The sequence below is a fragment of the Bos mutus genome, chromosome 11 (genome assembly GCF_027580195.1).
Source record: "Bos mutus isolate GX-2022 chromosome 11, NWIPB_WYAK_1.1, whole genome shotgun sequence".
Classification (NCBI taxonomy): Eukaryota; Metazoa; Chordata; class Mammalia; order Artiodactyla; family Bovidae; genus Bos; species Bos mutus.
The window spans coordinates 20,237,118-20,262,533 of NC_091627.1; the positions used below are offsets into that span (position 1 = coordinate 20,237,118).

The 25,416-nt window shown below is 35.7% G+C and overlaps 1 protein-coding gene across 8 annotated transcripts in view; it reads right to left on the reverse strand.

The window, feature by feature from the left end:
- Positions 1 to 1,447: 1,447 nt before the first annotated feature.
- The window catches only part of ROCK2 (Rho associated coiled-coil containing protein kinase 2), a 129,199-nt gene continuing 105,230 nt past the window's right edge, over positions 1,448 to 25,416 (reverse strand). For 3 of the 8 annotated variants that reach the window (XM_070379117.1, XM_005892554.3, XM_070379122.1), the window contains 14 exons: positions 25,129 to 25,232; positions 21,634 to 21,820; positions 19,313 to 19,406; positions 19,123 to 19,217; positions 18,207 to 18,386; positions 17,530 to 17,698; positions 17,023 to 17,199; positions 15,004 to 15,074; positions 13,869 to 13,957; positions 13,119 to 13,197; positions 11,642 to 11,903; positions 11,343 to 11,556; positions 3,180 to 3,281; positions 1,448 to 1,929 (listed from right to left, as the gene is read on the reverse strand). In XM_070379117.1, the coding sequence (XP_070235218.1) occupies positions 3,194 to 3,281; positions 11,343 to 11,556; positions 11,642 to 11,903; positions 13,119 to 13,197; positions 13,869 to 13,957; positions 15,004 to 15,074; positions 17,023 to 17,199; positions 17,530 to 17,698; positions 18,207 to 18,386; positions 19,123 to 19,217; positions 19,313 to 19,406; positions 21,634 to 21,820; positions 25,129 to 25,232 (1,809 nt within the window). In that variant the 3' untranslated portion in view covers positions 1,448 to 1,929; positions 3,180 to 3,193. Of the gene's footprint in view, positions 1,930 to 3,179; positions 3,282 to 7,790; positions 7,855 to 11,342; positions 11,557 to 11,641; positions 11,904 to 13,118; positions 13,198 to 13,868; positions 13,958 to 15,003; positions 15,075 to 17,022; positions 17,200 to 17,529; positions 17,699 to 18,206; positions 18,387 to 19,122; positions 19,218 to 19,312; positions 19,407 to 21,633; positions 21,821 to 25,128; positions 25,233 to 25,416 lie in introns of all 8 variants that reach the window. The other 5 variants (XR_011465991.1, XM_070379116.1, XM_070379118.1 and 2 more) reach the window with 5 other exon arrangements.

The following is a 25,416-nucleotide window of genomic DNA, read 5'->3' on the forward strand; positions in this document are numbered from 1 at the left end:
TTCACCTTAATAAAGTTTATTAAAAATATATATATATACTCTCAATTCAGAATAATATGATAGAACCTCCCATAGTGTAACAAAATCTCTATATAAAATATTAATTCAGTCTCCTTTTAACAAGTCTAATGAATGGAAATATTTATTCTATATAAATTTTATATATTTTTCATTTTTAATCTTACTTAAAAAAAAAAAGCTGTGCCCCCGAACCAGAACATACCTGCAAGGGAAATGGCATGCATATCTAGTTTTAGCACAGACAGCATGGAAGAGTGCAGCCTGGACAATGTAAGAACAAGATTCAGTTTCAGTACATCAGCAGCCAAAGGCCACTCTTCAATTTCCACAATAGTATCTATAATTGGGGATCTAACTCTTTAAACACCTCAACACTGACCCCAGAAGGAATCAATGAAAAATGTCTACTTCCTTCATAGAAATATTGGATGATGTATGTCAGTATCATGCCAAACTCTGTGCACATGAATATCCACAGAGAGGATGACAGAAGACCACAGAATTTTTCCTTACTTGATTCTCACCACTGATGTACACTGTAGCAGTATAAAACATATACTTTTCTGGGATAATGAGAAATAAAGCAGGAATAGTCCTGCATAAACTGTATGTAACTTGAATAGCATTTAAAAAAATAAAAATTAAGTGCCTTTGAGGCCACTGCTTCCCAGCCACAATAATGAAATGCTGCCATACACAGTCATGTGTTTACGGGATCACACTTAAATACTTAAAATATATCTACAGTATGTCTTAGTTTTCTTTGTATTTGAGACAATTTTTTGAATCTTGAATGTGAAAATATAAAAAGTCACAAATGCTTTATCAGAAATAAAAACACACCTAGGGTAACCAGCAAATTAAAGCAAAGAAAATGTTTCATAGTCACACACTAATACTGAGGTCTGTAAAAGAGGTCAGATGAGAAATAGATATACATAAAAGATATATTAGTTCCAATCCTACCCATTACTGTTTCTATCACCAATACTTAAACAAAATTCTGTTATACAATCAAAATAGGCTGACAATGATAACTACTATGCGTAAAAATAGTGCACTAATTTTCTTCTGCAAAGCAAATTTGCATCCTAAGAGCTGGCAAATACTTTTTTTTTTTGTTTTAAATACAGGAAAGGGTGGATATCTTGAAAAAAATTAAATTAAGGCATTCAAAATGGGTAAAATTGCCTATTACAAAGCATTAAGAAACTGATATAATTAACTTCAAACTTCTTGTTACAATAACTGCTTAAACATGAACATGCAGCTTCCAGCAGGTACACACAATGAGTGATATAAACTCCAACATTATGGCTTTATACAAGTGCATAGTTACAACTGCAGTAAGTAATGATATCTGATTAATGTTTATAAAAAAATAAAGTGGGAAGTTAAAAAACCCTCTTGCAGTATTACAGTACTATGTGTGTGTGTGTGTGTGTGTGTGTGTGTGTATTCACACACACACTACAATGGTCACTTCTTAAAGACGCAGTCTCTATCACTGTAGTGGAATCCATTCCCAGATTCTTCTGGCAAATGTGCTGGTGAAATCTCTCTGTTGAAGCTGAAAAGATGATTTCTGTAACTCTTCTAAATCCTTTATGCAATGTAGTGTGAGTGATGCTAGGAGAGCTTTATGGAACAAGTCTGGAAGAGTTGCACATGATATTCTTATTCTATTAACCAATCACTGTTGGTTCAACTTGTTGCTCCAAAGGAGCCCAGAAAACCTATTCAAGATTTAGAATTTATATTGCAGGAATAGAGGGAATATATATGTGTATTAGTCTCTCAGGAAAATATAACTTTTTAATAAATTTTGGGCCATCATATTTCAGTCTTGTTTCAACTAGAAGAATATGATCACCTTGAATAATGACTGCATTCACAGAAGGCAGTTAGCTGGAAAGAAAAGGAAAATAAAGTCAGTTGATACAGTGAAATAATTTAAGAGATTGTGATCAGTTCTTTGAAAAGGCATTCCATTTACATCAAACTCTACAGTCTTCCAGCTACTATACTTTTAACATCTAAATCATGCATATAGCACATTTACTCTTACTTTTCTTATTTCAAGGTACATGCAATTATATTCTTCCTTGTATTTTTTCATATTGCCCACAAACATGACACACAAGTTTTAATATGGTTAACTGGCTATTAAGGTAAGATGGTATGTCAATGAATAACTCAAGTGAACCTGTCTGATTTGAGGTTTAACTGTTAGCTTCCTCGTGTGGGTGAAAGAAGAGTGGACCGAAGGAGCAGGCTCTACTTGGCTGTTTCACCCTATGCCACATTTTAAAAATCTATGAAGTGGGAACAAACACACTGTTGTAGTAAATATATGTAAAAAATACTCTGTAAATCCTGGTTATAAACAGATCCAAATAATTTGTGATTTAAGTATGTACTTTGCAACATGTTACTTAGGTTAAGATAGACATTATTTCTTTTACATTCATTCTATATAAAAGGTTTAACTCATGAGGTTCAGTTTTCATTCAAATTTCTGTTAGCCTCTATTAACCAAATGACATTTTCTAAAAGCATAAGATGCTTTCACAGCATACCATTAGCATTCTTCAGCAAAAGTAACATTAAATTTTCAAAAAGTAAACATTTCACATCACACAAAAAAAGCAAAATCAGAAACAGCCAGTTCACAGCATTTATCAAAGTTTTTATGGTTTCAATTCTTGCAAGTTAGAAAAAGGGAAAGAGAGGGCAAGAAGAGAGGGATGGAGGGAGAAGGAATCCCATGCTATGTTCACAAACTAATACAGCTGTAAGAACTTGAAAACACTGTAAATTTTACTTGTCTGCATATGACTTATTTGGAATGAACAGAAAGTATCAGAATTAGCTCCATTTGTTATTTCTACATGTTTCATTCCTAAGATAAAAAATTATAATTCCAACTGTATTGAAAATATATAGCCAATAAGGAATCTGAACATAGCATTTTGCTTTCATACTTAACATAGAAATTTCAGTTAGAAACTTGTCTGAAGACTATTTTTCAAATATATACTATCCAAAACAACTCAATAAAATTTCAAACTGGTAAAAAAAGAATGAAAACCCAAAGTGCAAACCACATGCACTACTTGGAAAAACTAAAACAACTCATTTCTCATTTTTTGATTTACCCCATTTAACTTCTTCAGAAATCAAAAACATCGTCATCCTCATCACCACCATCAACATCATCAAATGACCAATCCCAGTCTTTAAATGCCAAATCAAGCAATCTGCAATAGGAGGTTTGCAAGTTTATACTCTAACACTCTTTAGAAACAACAACTTAATATCCTATGATCGAAAAATCACACGTTACGCTGTAAACATTTTAACTCTCCCTTCACTGATAACAACATGATTAAAATTGAGATGGAAGCACTCAGAGAAGTCTTTCTCTTTATATGCAAATACACATAATCATGTTGACCAGGTATACCTTCCAAACCATCACAGAACAGAGGACACAGATAATATTCAGGAGTAAGACACAATCTTCTTTCCACTGGGCCGACATAAAAATGTAGCCACCCTGATGCCCCATTTAAGAATTATGAAAGCTCAACATGTGTCAATGTTCCCTTCACAGAAGTGCCCGGATTGTCAGCTCACATTTTCCCAGAGTTGTACCATAAACCCTAGTATGAAAGACGATTAATTCTAAGAATGTAGCTTTCTCAATTCCTGCAGGACCCTACTTGTTCAATGGGTCACCAAAGGTTAAGCCTTCCATAAAACTACAGATAAGGGAAAAATCAAAGGTAGATAAGAAGCATTAGCAACTTATCTTGGCCAAATAAATTAAGACTTAGAACTGGGGTATCTTTCCTTTCCAATTCAATGCAATCACCTAATATTGCAATCATTTTTATTTTTAAAAACATAAGTAACTTTCTCATTGTTTATAACTGTGACACCCATGAATACAATTGTGCCAAGGAACTCACCTGGTCCCCAAAACTCATCTATGGTTACTATGCAATTGGTTCTTAAACTTTAGTGTATATGATTTACCCAATGCTATGTATAATGTACATTTCCAGGCTTCATCTCAAGAGATTCTGTTATAATTAAATTGGGGGTAAGGTGGGTGGGAAGTATTTGCATTTTTAAGATGAATTTTGAGATGAATTCTGATACAGCTGGTTGACTTTGAGAATCACTGACAGGGTAGGTTGATGGATGATTATTACCCTAATTTAAAAGTAAACAAATCAACTAAAATTACTCTACTTCAATATGCACTAAATACAAAATATAAGTACACAAACTCAGATATAATTATTTATTCCCTTAAAACATAGCACAGCCAAGTACATACTCATTTATTTAGCCTTACATGTATAGCTATGGTTTCAACTCTACTACTTGGGAGACTGAGATCAGTTCTTCCTATGTATCCAAGTCCCTGTTTTAGCATACTTTTATGAAAAATATGCATCTCATATCCTTCCAAAACCTCTGAAGAATGTGTGAAGTGTGTGCCCAGGTCACAATCTTCAGATTTTAAAAGTCTCATCACTAGGCTATCAGTGTAATGCATGATGAGTGAAAGCAAAAGTTGCTCACTCGTGTTTGACTGTTTGCGACCCATGGACTACACAGTCCATGGAATTCTCCAGGTCAGAATACTAGAGTGGGTAGCCTTTCTCTTCTCCAGGGGATATTCCCAACCCAGGGATCGAACCCAGGTCTCCAGCATTGCAGGCAGATTCTTTCCAGCTGAGCCACCAGGGAGGCCCAGGGAACGCATGATGAGACTTCCCTTAAAACCTCTGCCTCAATCGCTCCCAGTCAGTCATCTTATTCTTGTCATATCAACTTAAAAAAAATCTGTCTTGATTTCTTCTCTCCATTTTTACTGTCAGTATTTTAGTTCAGGATCTCATTAAGTCAAAACATACTAATAATCTCTTGTTGAAAGCCTCCTATTAGAACAAAATCAAGACTCCTCTAGCACAGTGATGAACTCAGTCCTTTTCAATCTGACCCAGAGCTTTCTCTCCAGTGTTACCTTCTTCCCCTTTCTATTCTGACCCTCTCCCCACCGTAACCCCATACAACGGTGCAAACACACATATAACCCTGACAACCAGTGCCTCTGCATATAATATTTTGCCTAAAACTTTCTTTTCTCTTACTTCTTTGCCTGGCAAATTACTAGTCCTCCATCTTTCTGAGACTTTTCTTGATGGTTTAATGGCAGAATTCTCCACGATTTCCTTTGTTCTCCCAAAACTCTTGTTCATACCTCCATAATAAACAACATGTTAACTGATCAATGGCTATACACTTCAGGCCTATGAAACTTATCGCCAAAGACTGCTGCAGAGGAGGTGCATTGAGTTTTGAGTTCTACTGGCAGCATATAAGTGGGTCATTTCTTTACATCTTACCAAGTTTTTTAATCTTTATCATTTTGGCAGGTGAGAACAGTTTTACAATATAGTTTTAATTTCTTTGCTTAATAATCAGGTTGATAACTTCTTCATACTTATGGTAATACCTATATGTTCCTAATTTTTACATTGGGAAAAGTCAATCTCCTTTTGACTTATATAAGAACTCCATGCATAAACACACTAACCCATCTTTCTCATGTGTGTTGTAAAATGTGTGGCATTTTTAAAATCTACAAGTCTTTAATTTTTGGTTAGTCAATCTTTTACTTTCTTTGCTTTTATTCTTAGGAAGTTCCTTTTGAATCCAAGATCAGATACATATTCCCTTATTTTCTTCTATTTCATTTATGAATTTAATTTTGATACATCAAGTTGTATATAACTTTATTATCTTTTCCAACTAGTCTAATAATGTTCTAATATTTAAAACTGGAAAAGAATAAAGATGAAATAATGATAAAATATTAGCTTCCCCTACCCTTAAGTTTTAACTGTACTGGTAATGCTTTATTTTCTAAAACAAGTATTTGTTGTATTTCTGCTTTATATTTTTATGCATGGCTTAAAAAAAAATCTTTATAGAAAATTGAAGAGAAAAGCCCTCAGCAGGGACCAACATTTTGTGTCTTGCACTGGAACAAATGAGGATCCCTCCAAACTGTCTTCATCAAAAGTGAGCATTTTAGTCATCCATTTCTTACTTTTCTAGCATAGTATTTTAATTCAAATTAAAGAAAAATAACTTTCTTCTAGAATAGCATTCTACACATTATGTTTTATAGACTGCCAATTAATTCAAGTCTCCTTGAATCACCATGAGGCAGAGAAGTGTGAAACAGCCGAACACACAGGATCTGGAACTAGCTTATCTGGATCTAAACTCATGGCCCTGGTGCTCGTGAGCTGTGTGACACTGGGCACACAACATTTCGGTGTCTTAGTCTCCTCATCTGTAAAACAGAACCACTAAATCCCAGGGTGGTTATGAGGATGAATAAGTTAGTACAGTTAAAGTTCTCAGAAGAGAGCCTGGCATAATATAATATGCTCTCAGAAATGTTATTATAAATAATAATAGTAGCTAACACACATTACTTCAAGCACTTCAGAACTACAGAAAAAGGGAAGCGCTGCAAAGATGTAAAAGGAGACTCAGAACAAGAACATGACAGAAGCCAAAGGAAAAAAATGCAATGATGCAGTTGTTAACAAAGGTAAACTTGAAAAAAAAAAAAAGACTAGATGAATATTTATGGGTGCTTTGTTTTAGTGTGTTTAGGAATGTACATATGTGATGATGTCTAATGAAGCCAAACATTTGTTTTAAGAAAGATACCATGTGAATTAACTGGTTCAACTAAAGCTAGACTCCAGGAGTTGGTGATGGACAGGGAGGCCTGGCGTGCTGCAGTTCATGGGTCGCAAAGAGTCAGACATGGCTGAGCGACTGAACTGAACTGAAAGCTAGACTGCTAATATTAAATGAGCACAAATGAAGAGCTACATATTAAATCACTGTTAATACAAACCAGATATTCTGTTCCTACATTTTCTTGGATAGTGCTTTAAAGCTCTACCCATTTGTCTATAAGAATACGTTATAAATTAGCAGGTATTAAAGATCATCTGGTCCAAGGCTTGACTCCCCTCTCGAGCCATGCTACTCGACATCACACTGCATACACAGGACAGACGGAAGAGCACTGTTCCCTCCCAGTTCTGCCAGCCAGTCATCTAAACCAGACGCACACCTGTGGTGACAGGGCACTCGCCATGCTAGAGCAAGCCCATTCTTTCAATTTTGCACATCTGATTGCTTGATAGCTTTCCCTGCTAATTTAGAATGTGCCTCTCTGCTTGGTTCTTCCAAGGAAAAATCCTTTAAGTCTTTACTGTTATTTACGATCTCCCATCCTTTCAGATCACCTCCTCAGAAGACTTACAGTTCATCCACTTGCTACATGTGTAACACCATCAAATGGCCCACTACTCCCTCAGTGATTCCCTTCTGTATACCCTCCAATTTGTGTATGCCACTCCTAAAATGTAACACCCAAAATGGAATGCAAAATGCAGGGTTATTCACATAAGGACAGACACAGATACAATTTTATGAATTAATGAAGCAATGGAGGCAAAGGTGTTAAAAGCAATGGAAATAATGTTGCAGAGGCATAATAAAATGCAACATTATAAATTTGCCCATCTTTTCATTTAGAATTTCAAAGAGCATATTAGATTTTAAAATGTCAAAAAAAATCCCTATATATTTTACAGCCAGTTTTGGTATTAGTTTTATCTACATGCATAGTTGTGAAAATAGAAATCCCTATTACTTACTGTTGCTATGCAAAATGTATTTTTAAAAAATCAATGAAGAATGATTCGAAGGGCAGGGCCAGAACTAAAAAAAAGTAACAAAAATTAAAGTAAATGTGCTTTCAAATGAACTGTAATGCTGAAGTGGGGGAGGCAAGAAAATTATCAGTCGGTGAACATGAAAATTTATGTAACTGAAACATGTTTCACTCAGTCTGAAAACTGCTTCATAAACTGTGTTATCATATGTAGTGAAATCATTAACTTCTAAAATAGCACAAAAGAATAAAATATACTAAAAAAACTTGAGTTCTTATAGTCCTGAATCTAACCAAATTATCTGCCTTCCTAGAGTCTGGAAAAAAAAAAAAAGCACCTATTCTACTCCACGAGTATTTTGAAGATCAAATGATAGAATACATAGGAAGTTAAAAGAGAGAATAGGATATGGAAGCATGTTGGAAGCATAAAGCACTATATATTGTAAGATATTAAAATAGCTTGGTATTTATGCATTAATGGTTCTACAATATTAATAATAGAAATTTAATTTTTAGATGTTTTACACTAGGTACATGGAATGATCTTCAGTGTCTCTGAATTCTCTGAGTTTATTCAGGTCAATTACTATCATATAATCACTAATTCTACAATATTTAGCTTTACCATACCATATCTCTTTTCTCACATATAAACAGCTGTGAAAAGAAGAGAAGTGAAAACCAAAGGAGAAAAGGAAAGATATACCCATTTGAATGCAGAGTTCCAAAGAACAGCAAGGAGAGATAAGAAAGCCTTCCTCAGGGATCAAAACAAAGAAATACAGGAAAACAATAGAATAGGAAAGACTAGAGATCTCTTCAAGAAAATTAGAGATACCAAGGGAACATTTCATGCAAAGATGGGCTCAATAAAGGACAGAAATGGTAGGGACCTAATAGAAGCAAAAGATATTAAGAAGAGGTGGCAAGAATACACAGAAGAACTATGCAAAAAAGTTCTTCAAGACCCAGATAATCATGATGGTGTGATCACTCAACTAGAGCCAGACATCCTGGAATGTGAAGTCAAGTGGGCCTTAGGAAGTATCACTATGAACAAAGCTAGTGGAGGTGATGGAATTCCAGCTGAGCTATTTCAAATCCTAAAAGATGATGCTGTGAAAGTGCTGCACTCAATATGCCAGCAAATTTGGAAAACTCAGCAGTGGCCTCAGGACTAGAAAAGGTCAGTTTTCATTCCAATCCCAAAGAAAGGCAATGCCAAAGAATGCTCAAACTACCGCACAATTGCACTCATCTCACACACTAGCAAAGTAATGCTCAAAATTCTCCAAGCCGTGCTTCAACAGTACGTGAGCCGTGAACTTCTAGATGTTCAAGCTGGATTTAGAAAAGGCAGAGGAACCAGAGATCAAATTGCCAACATCCGCTGCATCATCAAAAAAGCTAGAGAGTTCCAGAAAAACATCTATTTCTGCTTTATTGACTGTGCCAAAGCCTTTGACTGTGTGGATCACAGTAAATTGTGGAAAATTCTGAAAGAGATGGGAATACCAGACCACCTGACCTGCCTCTTGAGAAACCTGTATGCAGGTCAGGAAGCAAAAGTTAGAACGGACAAGGAACAACAGACTGGTTCCAAATAGGAAAAGGAGTACGTCAAGGCTGTATATTGTCACCCTGCTTATTTAACTTATATGCAGAGTACATCATGAGAAATACTGGGCTGGAGGAAGCACAAGCTGGAATCAAGACTGCCGGGAGAAATATCAATAACTTCAGATATGTAGATGACACTACCCTTATGGCAGAAAGTGAAGAACAATTAAAGAGCCTCTTGATGAAAGTGAAAGAGAGTGAAAAGTTGGCTTAAAGCTCAACATTCAGAAAAGGAAGATCATGGCATCCGGTCCCATTACTTCATGGCAAATAGATGGGGAAACAGTGTCAGACTTTATTTGTGAGGGCTCCAAAATCACTGCAGATGGTGATTGCAGCCATAAAATTAAAAGACGCTTACTCCTTGTAAGGAAAGTTATGACCAACCTAGACAGCACAGGAAAAAGCAGAGACATTACTTTGGCAACAAAGGTCCATCTAGTCAAGGCTATGGTTTTTCCAGTGGTCAGGTATGGATGTGAGAGTTGGACTATAAGAAAAGCTGAGCGCAGAAGAATTGATGCTTTTGAACTGTGGTGTTGGAGAAGACTCTTGAGAGTCCCTTGGACTGCCAGGAGATCCAAACAGTCCCTCCTAAAGGAAATCAGTCCTGGGTTTTCACTGGAAGGACTGATGTTGAAGCTGAAACTCCAATATTTTGGCCATCTGATGCAAAGAGCTGACTCATTTGAAAAGACTCTGATGCTGGGAGGGATTGGGGGCAGGAGGAGAAGGGGACGACAGAGGATGAAATGGTTAGATGGCATCACTGACTCAATGGACATTAGTTTGGGTAAACTCTGGGAGTTTGTGATGGACAGAGAGGGCTGGTGTGCTGTGGTTCATGGGGTCGCAAAGAGATGGACACGACTGAGCGACTGAACTGACTGACTGATACCTCACACAAAAATTCAACCTTTTCACTGAAATGAAACACCAATCTACCTTTTCCATTCTAAATTACTTCCTTCAAGAAATAATTCAAGAAAAGTTCAAGATTTTAGCTTCAAGAAAAGTTTCATGTATGACGTTTGGCTAGAATGAAAATATTTCTGATATTACAGCCAATGCACATCACTATTCAAATATAGAAGGTTCTGTGTTTAAAAGGAAACTGGAATCAGATACATGATTTAAGTGTGTACTTTATCCTTCAGCTAACCAAATCGTCATGTTCATTTCAATGAAGAGCAGTATTTATTTATAAATACTGTATTAGCTAGTAATCAAGAAATGATTTTGTGTCAAAAATTACTATAATGTAGTGAAATTACTATAATGTAGCTAATGAAAACGGCTCCATCAAAATGCTTTTGTGCAATAATCATCTCTAACCTTACTCCATATTCCCAACTTCACCCCAACTACAAGAAATGCCCACTATATTCATTAGTTCCTATTTGCATTTTAAAAGCTGATCTATATTACTTGTTTTATCTGAATACTTGAATTAAGAGTTAAGATTTCAGTCCTACCCCCTAAGTCATCTAATATAAAGGAGGTTAAAGAGGTTTGCAATAATAAAAACAGAATGTGTATACACGACACTTAAAGGTCTAGGTGTGCATCTTGTCTGGTAAAGCAACAGATTAAGTCAGTGTGTTTATAAAATCATAAAATATTATGACTATATACATACACATGACAAAATTGAGCCTTTTATGTATTTTTGGTTGAATGTAATATATGTTTGTGATTTAGTAAGTAAATTTATTATATCCAGCTGAACCAATGAATGAAATAGTTTTGAAACAGTTTGAATAGCAATGAAATAGTTTCAAACTTTTGGTATTCCACACATCGTGAAAATACCAAGCAAAGAAAAACTGTAATTAGTAAAGTTTGTAATTTGAGCACAAATAGTAAAATATTTTTTTAACGCTTTAATTTTTGCCACATTTTAATTTATTACCTTGGTTTGTTTGGAGCAAGTTGTCGACTTGGCCGTCGAATAGACTGGTTTTGTTGTATTTTCATTGACGTTCTAGGAGATGACCGTGCAAAAGGGTCTGGAGCTGGAGGCTTTTTAGGTATTTTTTTCACTAACCGACTAACCCACTTTTGCTGCTCTTCTGTAGAATTTGCCAATAACAATAGATTCTTTGCCGATGAAATATCATAATACACTATAAAGAAATATATGAGAAAATTTAATGTTTCAAATGATCTGAACATAAGTAATATTAATTGAGCAAGTGATTTATTATTTACCTTTGCAAGGCGCTATAATTTCCTCCTTTTTGTCCATGTGATCTTTATGACATTTAATATGACAGCGACGGCACTCTAAAGCAGGAGGGGGTTTAAACATGTGCCACAATGGCTTCATACATGCCTCACAGTTGGTTGGGAAATGATACAGAGTAGGAATAAATTCATGTCCCTTGTGGCAAATATAATTTGATTTCTCTCCCACTGGCTCCACTGGAAATTCTTGTTCCTTCTTACTTTCTCCTTCGTTGGCATACAGAATCTACAAACACCATAAAGAAAAATGAGTATCTTCAAACGTTAGCTATTTTAATGTAGTAATAATCCTTATAGTATAAATAAAATTAGTCTAAACTATTCAATGAGACAAAAATGCATTAGTTGTTCAAGTGGTTGTAGGTTGTAATTAAGAGCTCAGATGAATAAAGTCACTAGCCAGTCACTGTGGTTCACATCTCGAAAGAATCAATCCTGTTCAAATGACGCCTCCTTATTTTCTCCATGTTATCTTCCTATGTTTCAGCACATTTTTCACAATAGGCTAGCCAAAGATAAATCTTCACTTGACTAGTGTTAGAAAGCTTTTCTTGGGAGGGAATTTTCAAAACAATCACCTGAAGAGATGAACTGTGGCTCTATAATTCTCAAAAACAGACCACTCAGTGATAACTGCAAATAGTTTTAATTGAAAAGATTTGTATTTGGAGAATTGAGGAAAAAAGGAAAAGAGGAAAGGATGTATAAGATATTCCAAACAAACTTGCTAAGTACCCAGAAAAAAAGCTGCCAGCTTCCCTACAGTACACCAAGCACTACAGCTTTTACCAGAAGGGATTCATGGTTGGTGTGACTATTTAAAAATGGAAGAAATAAAGGGAAGAATTTGGCTTCACCTTAAATTGGAAGTAAAAGGGTTCTTGGGTGCATAATTTAACTTCACAAGCAACTTTTTTAACTTTCTAGAGCACTGAGCATAAAACCAAAATAGAACATTCATGCTCAAAAAATGCTGTAACCCACAGGGATCCCAAAGCCGGTACTCTGTGATGACTGAGAGGGGTGGGATGGGGAGCGAGGTTCAAGAGGGAGGGGACGTATGTATACCTATGGCTGATTAATGTTGATTATGGCAGAAATCATCACAATACTATAAATAATTATCCTCCAATTAAAAATAAAAATTTAAAACAAAGTCATAACCTTGAACAAAAGGATATCAAAGGCTAGAAACATGATATAAATACACTACAGACTACTGACTTCAACAAGTAAGATGGAGAGAAGAATTTAAGATGTATCCAACAGGATAAGCATGAAAGTCACAAATGAACAAACCACCTTTAAATGGGACAAAAAGTGAAGAAAGATAATCTGAAAAAGCCCCAAGAATAAAGAAATTCGTTATGTCATGTCATGCTGAAAATGTATAAAGGTGAAAAGAACAAAACAAAATAAATCACAAAATAAAACCATTTACCTGGAATATCCTTGGAATTTCTTTAGCATCTGCTCTATATACATCTGTCTGTGTAACTGGTCGGACATGAAATAACTTGCTATAAAAGATTTTTAATAAAAGAGTAAAGTATTACCAAAGGATCAGATTATATCAGTTTTCTTATACTCATGTCAGAAATTAAAACTGACTACTCTGACTCTGGGAAATGGCAAAGGACAGGGAAGCCTGGTGTGCTGAAGCTCATGGGGTTGCAGAGTTGGACACGACTGAGCAACTGAACAACTCTGACTCTTATTAGAATGTTAGAGCTCTATAAATTCAATCACTCCTTGAGATTTTGAGAAATTTTCAGTAAGTCAGAAATTTTCTAATTAGTTTCAGAAAACAACATATTGAAAACTCATGAAATAGAGACATTTTAGCCAACTTTATATGCCAAACTTTCATCTGTATGAAACAAATATAAGAAAATCTAACAACAGTATAGTAGCATTTACTATATGAGTATATACATGTACTATATGACTAATAAATTACACTAACTTGACAAAAGGTCACACTACTTTCTTAAACTTTAAAAGATAAAGTTACAAAATATTCTCATGGTTGGATGGCATCACCGACTCAATGGACATGAGCGTAAGCCAACTCCGGGAGATGGTAAAGGACAGGGAAGCCTAGCGCGCTGCAGTCCATGGGGGTCGCAAAAAGTCAGACACGACTTAGCGACTGAACAACAATAACAAATATTCTAATAAAAATACTTACTCTATATCTAAAACCATGTAAGGATTAGATTGTTCTTTATCTTGTTCACTGTCATAGAAAAGGATCTTCTTACTGCTTACAATCACATACTGTTAAAAAGGAGGAAAGTAATTAAACAATGATTAAGTTAATATATATCTTACTTGTTTTTCTTTGAAAATAAATTCTACATTAGCAATAAAGATCATATAAAATATATGTTAAATACCTAAAAAGCTATCAATGTATCCTTTAAAAAAGTCTTCCTTAAAATAAGAACAGATCTGTTAGTATACATTTTAAGTAAGCAAAATGCAGGGTGGGGGGCGGGCGGGGGACAAAGTCAACTAATTTTTGGGCTGATTTAGCTCTAAGATCCAAAAGCGTAAGCAACTTTATTGCTATGGTTTGAATGGTTATATTCTCCCAAAGTCATATGTTAATGAATTTACATCATTACCTAATGTAATGATATTAGGAAGTGGGGTCTTGGGAAGGTGATTAGGCCATGACACTAGAGACCTCATGAAGGGGATTAGTGCCCTTATAAAGGGGATTCCAGAGAAATTCCCACCCCTTACACCATGAGGATAGAGCAAGAAGTCTGCAACCTGGAAAAAGACCTTTACCAGAACCCAATCATGCTGGCTGATTCCTTATCTTGGACTTCCAGCCTCCAGAACCATGAGAAATAAATCTCTGTTGTTCATAAGCTACTCTGTCTGTGGTATTTTGTTACAGCAGCCATAAAGCTAAGACACTTCTCGAATATGAACATAATATCAATAATCATAGTAACAGAGGAAAAGAAATATCTGGGACTTTCTGTCATATCTAGAGTTGTCTTCCTGGAAACAGCAAAGGCACCAAAGTCAATACAGCCTTCTATTTTCCTAACACCAAAATCTGTTTTATTATTAACAACATGTTAACGATGAAAAGTTTCTTTTTTTAAAACAAAGATATATAAAATTAATTATTCCAAATCACAAAGTACAAACAAGTTTTACGTGTCTAAAAGTTCTGGTTATCTATATCTTACAATGACAAAAGTGAAATGGCTACAGCTAAACCAAAAGTAAAACAGAAGACCCTGATTCAAAAGTATTCAAGGTATTGATTCAAAATCAAGTATTGATTCAAAAGTATCAATTACCTTTTTAACCCATCCAAATTTCTTAGTGTTGTTTCGCACAGGCAATGAAAGCCATCCTTCTAGTCTTGATTCTATAAGCACAACATATGAATATAAGTACAACAAATCTCTTAAGAAAATGAGGAACTTAAAAAATTTTAATATAAGTCACAAGCAAATATGCCCTTCAGAATTTATACATATAATCATCTAACATATAACATATAATAATCATCTAACATATAATAATAATGTAGGATCAGTATAAGCAAGTTATACAATGCAAAACGAAATCCAGGTTATATCACATTGGAAATATATATCCTGTAGTTTATAATGTCAAATGCCCCATTAATTAAATTCATGCATTTGCAAAGTTCCGCAGAAAAGTTGCAAAAATGAAAACCAGCTGTCTATTCTCATTGGTACAACTGTATCAGAATCCTCTATCTTTCCTTTGGAAGAAGGCCTAACTACAGATATAGTACACAACTTTGAAGACAAAATATTTTCTGTGAGTAATTAAATGTTCAGAGAAAATGGACTGTTAGAATGGTTTTAGAGAAAATGGACTGTTAGAATGGTTTTAAATAAAATGAAGTAAAACTGTGTAAATTATAGATCAAATCTAGCTAATAAGTAGCAGTAAGCCAAAAGATTCCTAAATTCTAAAATAGTAAAATCAGTAAAATTCTAGTTCAGCCAAGAAAACTCTGCATCCTTAGAATCTGTTCTAATGGTATCTGATCAGTTTATTTTAGTGAAATAATTACATGAAGTAAGCTTTTTTGGAGGTTATCTAATAATAAAAGTAGCTGTCACCTACTTTGTGTCTGAACTGTGCTAGACACCTTACATAAATTTTCTTCAACTCTCAGAACAATCCCACAGAAAGTCACACAGGACACATCTCTGATCCAGTGCTTATACTCGCTCCCTCTCTCTCTCACATTAATAACCTTCCAGACCCCATGAACAGAAATGATGTCATTAAAAATAGCTATATACTCGAATGTCTAGACATGGCCCTACAACAATTTAAGGGATTAATCAGATGATCTCTAACAAGATGGGTAAGACTGAAGTAATTTTATTGCTAAGATCTGAAACAACTTCAATATAATCACTTATAATTTATACTGATATATACCTGGAAAATGTGATGACAATGTAAATAAATATAGCAAATTTACTTTGAATTCAACTAATAGATTAAATTTGATTTTACATCTAACTGTTTATGCACTAATACCCTGTGGTGTTTAAACATTTTTTGTACTTACACTAACTTTGTATTAAACATAACAATTTTTGGGGTTTTCCAACTGGTTTCTTCATTTAAACTATAATTAGTTTCAGGACAAGGATCAGGTCAAATTGTCTTATACTTTTTTTAAGGCCACATACAATGTTGGCTGGTCTTCCTGGTGGTTCAGAAGGTAAAGAATCTCCCTGCAATGCAGGAGAGATTTGATCGCTCGGTGGGGAAGATCCCTTGGAGAAGGGAAGGGCAATTCACTCCAGTATTCTTGCCTGGGGAATCCCATGAACAGAGCCTGGAGGGCTACAGTACATGGGGTCAAAAAGCATCTGATGCAACTGAGCGATTAACACTTATCACTTTCACAGTGTGGACTAAGTAAGCACTCAAGGGAAACCTAAATATACCCTCTAAAACGGTCTACACATGGTTTTTCTGTGCCATCATTCTTGATACGAAACTTCAGAAAGAATTTCTTCTTGGTTAAAAACGGAAAAACAGACAGTGAAACCATATGTTCTTAAACGATATAAAGCACTACTCCATTTCTTATAAGCTGACAAAATAAATTCTATCAGTTGTATCAGCAATGCAATGTGAAATTCCTTAAAAAACAAAATCTTTGTTCATGCAGCAGTTTCTTTTTAACTGAGACTTGTTAATGCAGCAACTTGTTAGAGTTAGTGAGTATTAGTTATTATTACAAAAATTTTCAAAAGAACTAAAATTATGGGTAGTGGGAAAAAAACCCCAGAGATCAAAGATTTTCAGGATGTCACCTGTACCATTAGGTTCCGATGAAATAGGTAAGTAAGGAACAGATTCTTCTTCTGAGTCAGAATCAGAGTCAAGAAGCATATGAGAACTGGAAGGCTTAGTGGCAATATTGAGAGAAGTGGAGGAACGTTGGTAGGTGAATGACATGGATTCCATAGTGTGTGACTGAGTGATATGAACTAAACACCCAACATAAAAGGAAGTAAGAATGCAGAAAGAAGAAAAAATAAAAATGAAAGCTTAAAAGGAGAGCTATGAATAATATACAGTTAATTTAAATAACTAAATATGTGAAATTTACACTTGCATTTTATAATAAAAAGTTTTGTGGGAAATCAATAAATAAAATAATTTAAACTGTCATCTGAACCCCTACTCTAAGGAGTAGGTGTTCCCTTAAAGAAATAACAAATATTTTTCCTCAAGAGCAAAGTCAGTTACAGGACTTAAAACCATCAACTGATTTATATTTAGACAAAAGAAAAAGTAAGGGCTGAACGAATCTATACCTGGAAACCCGTCATCAGCTTCAGTATCCCCTGGTCCACTGCCTATACTGGAACTATCCAAACCAATGTGCAAGGCCTGGAGCTGGGAGCGCAGCTGCTCAATGTCACTGTCCTTACTGTCCAGTGTCATCTGTAGTTCAATTCGAATCTGACTCTCTTCAGCTATTTGCTACAAGAAATTGAATTACATTAAACCAACTGAATGTCATACATCTTATAATTTTGCTTCCTAGTTCAGTAAAATGGCAGTCTCTCTATCCAAGGTTTCACTTTCTGTGTTTTCAATTATCCAAGGTCAACTGCAGTCTGAAAATATTAAATGGAAAATTTCAGAAATAAGCAGTCTCTAAGTTTTGAATCATGTGCTGTTCTAAGAAGTATGATGAACTCTCACATTGCTTGGTTCTACTTGCCCAGGATATTAATCATCCCTTTGTCTAGTTTATTCACACTGTATATGCTACCCACTCCTTACAATACAGGAAAATATACAGTAGGTATAGAGTTCAGTAGTATCTGTGGCTTCAGGCATTCATTGGGGATCCTGGAACATAGTCCTCTTGCATAAGGGGAGACTACTATAATTATTAATAGAAATGTTCCATAACCTATAAAATATATGCAGACATGAAAATAATTCTACTTCTTAAAAAGAAGTCTTCAAAAAGCATTCTTACAGCCTGCATTTCATTCAGTTCTTTCTGATACTTGATCATCTGCTGGGTCAGTTTTTCGCGTTCAGATTTAAGTTCCATATGTAGCTTTCTATTCTCCTTTTCTTTTCTCCGCACATCTGTGTCATTACCACGCTTAACAGGTTCCTTTCGATTCATGATCTCAGCCAACTTATTCACAGCCTTAAAAACATAAAAATAAGAATGTAAATAAGTAAATTATGTTGATGATTTCTTGGTAACTCACCAATAGCACATTACAAAATCTTCCCTACACACAGGGCCACAAAGAAACACCTTTAAACTAAAAAAAATACACTTTCATCATTATTCATCATCTTTTCCCAACCAACACTCTCATGTTTTCTGAGAACTACAATTTTAAATGTTTATAGGTTCACTCTAATGTCATTTTCTACCACTTGGGAGGCAGATCTTCTTTTATTCTAGAAGAGACTTTTGCACTGGCATCACACTGATAAAATACATGTCCAACCACAGAGCAGAATGTCTTGGACCCACCAGGACTCATGCTGTATATACAATCTGAGAGCTGAGAAAAGGGTAGTTAAGAATCACGATGCCTTTTCAGAGTGACACTTTTTTAGGCTGTCAGGAAATGGTCCTTCTCTACCATTTCTTAAAAGCAGAAAAATTTATCAGATTACAGTAAAAAAATTAGGAGGGATTATGATTCCATATGGAAAAATTAAGAGAAACTTAATAAACACTGAACACAACAATGTTACTCAAATCTAGTTTCTCTCAATGTGGTAAAAAACTGGATAATTCTGACTGTTCACAAATACTGGTACCATCAATGACTGCTACAGCCAATCTGCAATGTTAGAAGTAAAATGAAAGAAAGATAAACTAAGAAAAATTTCAAAATCATATTTAGAGCTTATTATATACACACTTGAGTTTTGAGTGTCCTCTCTGTTAACAGCTGCTTCTCAAATTGTGCTTTAATAGCTGCTGCACTTATTTCTTCATCTTTCAACCTTGATAGTTCTAAAACAGAAAAATGTAAAAATTATATTAATAGTTTAGCAACTGGTAACCATTAGGCATACTGAAAATAAACTTTATTCTTTGTTAATACATACGCTCTTGGGCTTCCTTCAGTTTGTTATTTAATTCTTCTTTCTCATTTGCAAGATTGGCAACATCACTAGTTAGTGTCCTATTAGTTTCTTCAAGCTAAGAAATGAAAATTGAAAAAAATTTATATCTTAATTTATAAAATTTTAAGTTATAAAGCAGTAATTCAAAATGAAAATATCCTAGAATGTTGCTAAAACTCTTGTTTTTCTAAATACATCTATCTCTACAGTTCTTGCCTTTGTCCTACCTTACCAAACTTCAAAATTGATGAAAATTTACAAAACGTAACACACTTCATATGTACCCAGGAAGCCAAAAATTTGCCCCCTTTCAAAAATCTTTAGTAGTATTTAAAATGGAAGTAACATTTAGTAAAGTAAAAAAAAAAAGCAAATGCTATAACAAAGTTCTGCATTCCAGCATGCAGAATAAATAAAATTTAAAACTTATAAAACATTGTTTTAAAACAGAAAATACAATTTTACTAAAGAAGTTGACATTCTTTGGTATTCTTGCCAAAGCCTATTCTTCTTCCTTCCTGAAGGAAATTTTATTGTGAATTATGTGTTCATCCTTCCCATCCATGATTGTATACTTTTACTACACACATGTGAAACAATATAATGCACTTTTATGTGATTTTAAACTGTCCATAAATAGCATGATGCTGTATTTATTTTTTTGTAATTGCTTTCACTCATTATATTAAGAATGAAATTGTCGATATATATAATTAATTTTAACTGATGTAGTAGTTCTATCGTCTACTGCATTTATCTATTCACTCATCTATTAATATATTTGAATTTATGCTATTACAAACATTTATGCTGCTAGGAGTAGTGTGTCTGAATTTCGTTAGCACATTTATCTTATTATGAACTTTCTTTGGATTATATGAATATTTAAAATTTACTGGAACTTGCAGTATTATTTCCTATACTGTAGTATGCTATATTCAGAGAAGGCGATGGTACCCGACTCCAGTACTCTTGCCTAGAAAATCCCATGGACGGAGTAGCCTGCTAGGCTGCAGTCCATGGGGTCGCAAAGAGTCGGACACAACTGAGCGACTTCACTTTCACTTTTTACTTTCATGCACTGGAGAAGGAAATGGCATCCCGCTCCAGTGTTCTTGCCTGGAGAATCCCAGGGACGGGGGAGCCTGGTGGGTTGCCGTCTATGGGGTCACACAGAGTCGGACACGATTGAAGAAATTTAGCAACAGCAGCAGCAGCAGTATGCTCTATTAAATTTATACTCTGGATATTAGTAAGAAAAACATTGTTTTCCACACATCCTTCAGACATTTCAAAGTAGTCAGACACTGAGTTTTTGCCAACATGAAGGCTATGAAATGGTGATACAAAATTATTTTAGCTAGCCTTTTCCTAAATAATAGTAAAGTTAAACATTTGCTCATATTTTTAGGTTTTCTCTTTTGGCCAATTTTCCCTTTGGATTATTTAGCTTTTTCTTACTGAATAGTAGGAGTTCCACTTATATTCTAGATACTAATCACTTGTTTAATAAATACAAGTATTTTCCCCTGTCATTTATTTGTTTTTTGTTACAAGTAAATTTTAAGTTTCAAATATTTAAAAATTTTTATTTTACATATTTAGGTTCTTAAGATAGCTAGAATTTACTGTTATATACGGTAAATGATAATAAGAATCTAATTTTATTCCTTTCCACATAAAAACATAGTCATTTCAAAACCATAAACCTGTGTCCTCTCCCACTGATTTGTGTGTTGCCGCTGACGTCATATGCCAAGTTCTCCTGTGTGTCAGTCTATTTCTGGTCTCCCTACTCACTTTCACTGAACAGGATGAAATACCCCTGTTCTGATGCCATGCTTTAAAATTATTGTAACATTTTTCATAGATCTAGACAATTGATAAGGCTAACTCAACTACTTGATATTTTACTTCTATATGAAATTTTTATTACAATTATTTTCAACCTACATATGGCTATCTTCATGATTAAACTAATCTTCATGATTAATTTCAAATTCTTTTAAACTACAATTGGTTTAACAAGAAAAAAAAAGACTTAAAACTGTTTTGTACTTTTGGTGTTTTCTTTTCACTTTAGTCCTTAACTCTGAATTTACCAACAGGTGAAGCCACTGGAAGTTGTGTTTTCGAGGGCCCCCTCTCTGCCAAACAACACTGAGAAGCTGATAGTTCACTAGCTCAAATATCTTGTAGCCAAAACATACAATTTTTCATTTAGATTTATGTCACTTTCCTAGTATTTCTAAAGCAAGATTTTTAACAATTATAGCCAAAAATGAACCAAGGACTTTACTTACAGACGCAATAGTAGCATCTTTTTCGGTGAGTTCCTGTTTGTGTCGAGCCATCATCTCTTTGATCTCCAGCTCTTTCATGATCTTCTCTTTTTCCAAATCAGAATACTGTTCCTCAGCAATTGAACGAGCCAGTTGCTCAGAATCTGCTTTGGTTAAGGTAATCTCCAGTTGAGCAGCCAAGGAGTCCCTATATTTAAGAGAAATAAAATTTTAACATTCAATTTTTTATTATAAAGCTCAAGTTTTTCTCTAATTAACTTCATCAGATCAGTCAGTTCAGTTCAGTCACTCAGTTGTATCCTACTCTTTGCGAACCCATGGACTGTAGCATGCCAGGCCTCCCTGTCCATCACCAACTCCTGGAGTTTACTCAAACTCAAGTCCATCGAGTCGGTGATGCCATCCAGGCGTCTCATCCTCTGTCATCCTGCTCTCCTCCTGCCTTCAATCTTTCCTAGTATCGGGGTCTTTACCAATGAGTCAATTCCTCACACCAGGTGGCCAAAGCATTGGAGCTACAGCTTCAGCATCCGTCTTTCCAATGAATATTCAGGACTGATTTCCTGGAGGATTGACTGCTTGGATCTCCCTGTAGTCCAAGGGACCCTCAACAGTCTCCTGCGACACCACAGTTCAAAAGCCTCACTTCTGCCCTCAGCTTTCTATATAGTCCAACTCTCACATCCATACATGACTACTGGAAAACCCACAGCTTTGACTACACGGACCTCTGTTGGCAAACTAATGTCTCTGCTTTTTAACATGCTATCTAGGTTGGGCATAACTTTCCTTACAAGGGGCAAGTGTTTTTAAATTTCATGGTTGCAGTCACCATCTGCAGTGATTTTAGAGCCCCAAAAAATAAAGTCTGACATTGTTTCCATTTTTTCCCCATCTATTTGCCATGAAGTGATGGGACCGGATCCCATGATCTTAGTTTTCTGAATGTTGAGCTTTAAGCCAACTTTTTCACTCTCCTCTTTCACTTTCATCAAGAGGCTCTTTAGTTCTTCTTCACTTTCTGCCATAAGGGTGGTGTCATCTGCATATCTGAGGTTATTGATATTTCTCCTGGCAATCTTGATTCCAGCTTGTGCTTCCTCCAGTCCAGCGTTTCTCATGATGTACTTTGCATATAAGTTAAATAAGCAGGGTGACAATATACAGCCTTGACATACTCCTTTCCTGATTTGGAACCACTCTATTGTTCCCTGTCCGGTTCTAACTGTTGCTTTTTAATCTTCATATGGGTTTCTCAGGAGGTAGGTAAGGTGGTCTGGTATTCCCATCTCTGCCGGGAGCCGGCGAGAGACATTCCACTCGTGACAAAGGTCATGAGGAAGGAGGCTCGGCATACGCAAAGGCGGGATCGAGCCTCAGGAGTCCCCCTGGATATTCTCGAGTATCTACCCCCCCAAAAAAACAGTCTGCCTACTTTATTGCTTTGTGCTCTCACCTCTGACTTTACTGGGGGCTGTCCCCTACCACCATCTCGCTCTCTCTGACAAAGAGTTAACTTACAGCTCCAATTAATAAAAGTTCCTGGGCAATTAGGAGTGTTTAAATCCAAACCCCTCAGAGAGCTCTCTAACTCGCCTGACAAGTTTACCCGGACTCCTACAGTTACACATACGATTGTTTACAGTCTCCCAGCCTCGAGAGGCACGGGAAGCTTAAGATACTCAAATAGCTTAGAGCCTCTCAGAGAGTTAGAAACTGTCAGAATAAAACTAGTAAAAGATTTCATTGATGAACCAATGCTTGTTGCCAAGTTTTCACATCCCCTGAATTGTATCCTTGAATGTGTATTAATTAATATAGTTGGTATGTAGAAAAAATTAGTAGTGGCCTTGGTGTTAGTAACTTTAGACCCTTAAGGTAATAAATTCTTTCCTTTGTTGTAAACCCATTACACATCCGCCCTATAGGAATGCAATTTTTTCTTCAGAAGATGGCGCAAAACCTTAAAATAATTACTCTTAGAGAAAATAAGTCTTTGTTGATAAGTCTTTGTCAAGAGTCATAAAATGTTAATACGCCTTCTGGCCAGAAGATGATGTAAATCACCTAAACCATTTGTATACGATAAATTTGTAGGAAAGAAACCCTGGTTTTTGATAAGGATCAAAGATTGCTGACTTTGCATCCCCTATTATCCTCTATGTGTAACTTAGGGTATATAAGCCCCTGTTGAAAATAAAGTTACGGGCCTTGCTCACCAACGCTTGGTCTCCCCATGTCATTTTTCTCCTCAATTTCCAGCTGAGTCTCCATCTGGAGAGCGGATATCCTCTGCAACCATTTATTTGCCTGGGCTTCTAAGACCCACTCGAGAAGGTGTCTAAGGTGGGGCACCTTCCGCTATTCTAGAGGGCGCCTGTGGCCTCCGTGGTCAGAGCTAACCTGGTGTCACGGGTTATACTGATTTTCCACGTAAACCAAGCTACTCAGCTTCTTTTCTCCACTGAATTCTCCTACTGAGCTATCCTCATTCTATTATTCTTTATATCTTTGATGAATAAATAAATAATCGCCGATGCCGTCTCCCCTTCTAATACCCTGGATCAGCTGGGGCTGGACCTCGACACATCTCTTTTAAGAATTTTCCACAAACAAACTGACTGTGTAATCCACAGAGTCAAAGGCTTTGGCACAGTCAATAAAGCAGAAATAGATGTTTTTCTGGAACTCTCTAGCTTTTTTGATGATGCAGCGGATGTTGGCAATTTGATCTCTGGTTCCTCTGCCTTTTCTAAATCCAGCTTGAACATCTAGAAGTTCACGGCTCACGTACTGTTGAAGCACGGCTTGGAGAATTTTGAGCATTACTTTGCTAGTGTGTGAGATGAGTGCAATTGTGCGGCAGTTTGAACGTTCTTTGGCATTGCCTTTCTTTGGGATTGGAATGAAAACTGACCTTTTCTAGTCCTGAGGCCACTGCTGAGTTTTCCAAATTTGCTGGCATATGGAGTGCAGCACTTAATAGCATCATCTTTTAGGATCTGAAAAAGCTCAGCTGGAATTCCATCACCTCCCCTAGCTCTGTTCATAGTGATGCTTCCTAAGGCCCACTCGATTTTGTATTCCAGGATGTCTGGCTCTAGTTCAGTGATCATACCATAGTGCTTATCTGGGTCATGAAGATCTTTTACGTATAGTTCTTCTGTGTATTTTTGCCACCTCTTCTTAATATCTTTGGCTTTTTATTAACTTCATCAACAAATTTTACCTGGAGTTCCCTGGTGGTTCAGATAGTAAAGAATCAGCCTGCCAATGCAGGAGACCTGGGTTTGGATTGGGAAGATCCTCTGGAGAAGGGAATGGCAACCCACTCCAGTATTCTTGCCTGGACAATTCCTTGGCCAGAGAAGCCTGGCAGGCTACAATCAATGGGTTGCAAAGAGTTGGGCATGACTAAGTGACTTAACACATATACAGGCACTTTCTAGGAGTAGGGTACATGTCTATGAACAGAGATAAGGATCTTATCCTTACCTTTCATCCTGTAATTCCTGCTTCTTCTGCTGTAATTCTTTACAAAGTTTGGTCTTTTCTTCACATTCTTCCTTAAGTTCCCTAACCTGTGTTTTATAGAGGGTCTAAATAGCAAAACAGAATAGAAACATGGATCATCATTGTTAGAAATATTCAAAAGCTATCCAGACAAAAAGTTCAGCTGATTACTACATAATAGGCTCCTAAAACTGAGTAATGTTGAGCCCATGAGCAAAGTGATAGTTCAATGAGATTTTCTATTTTCTGGTAATCAACCCAATTAACTAA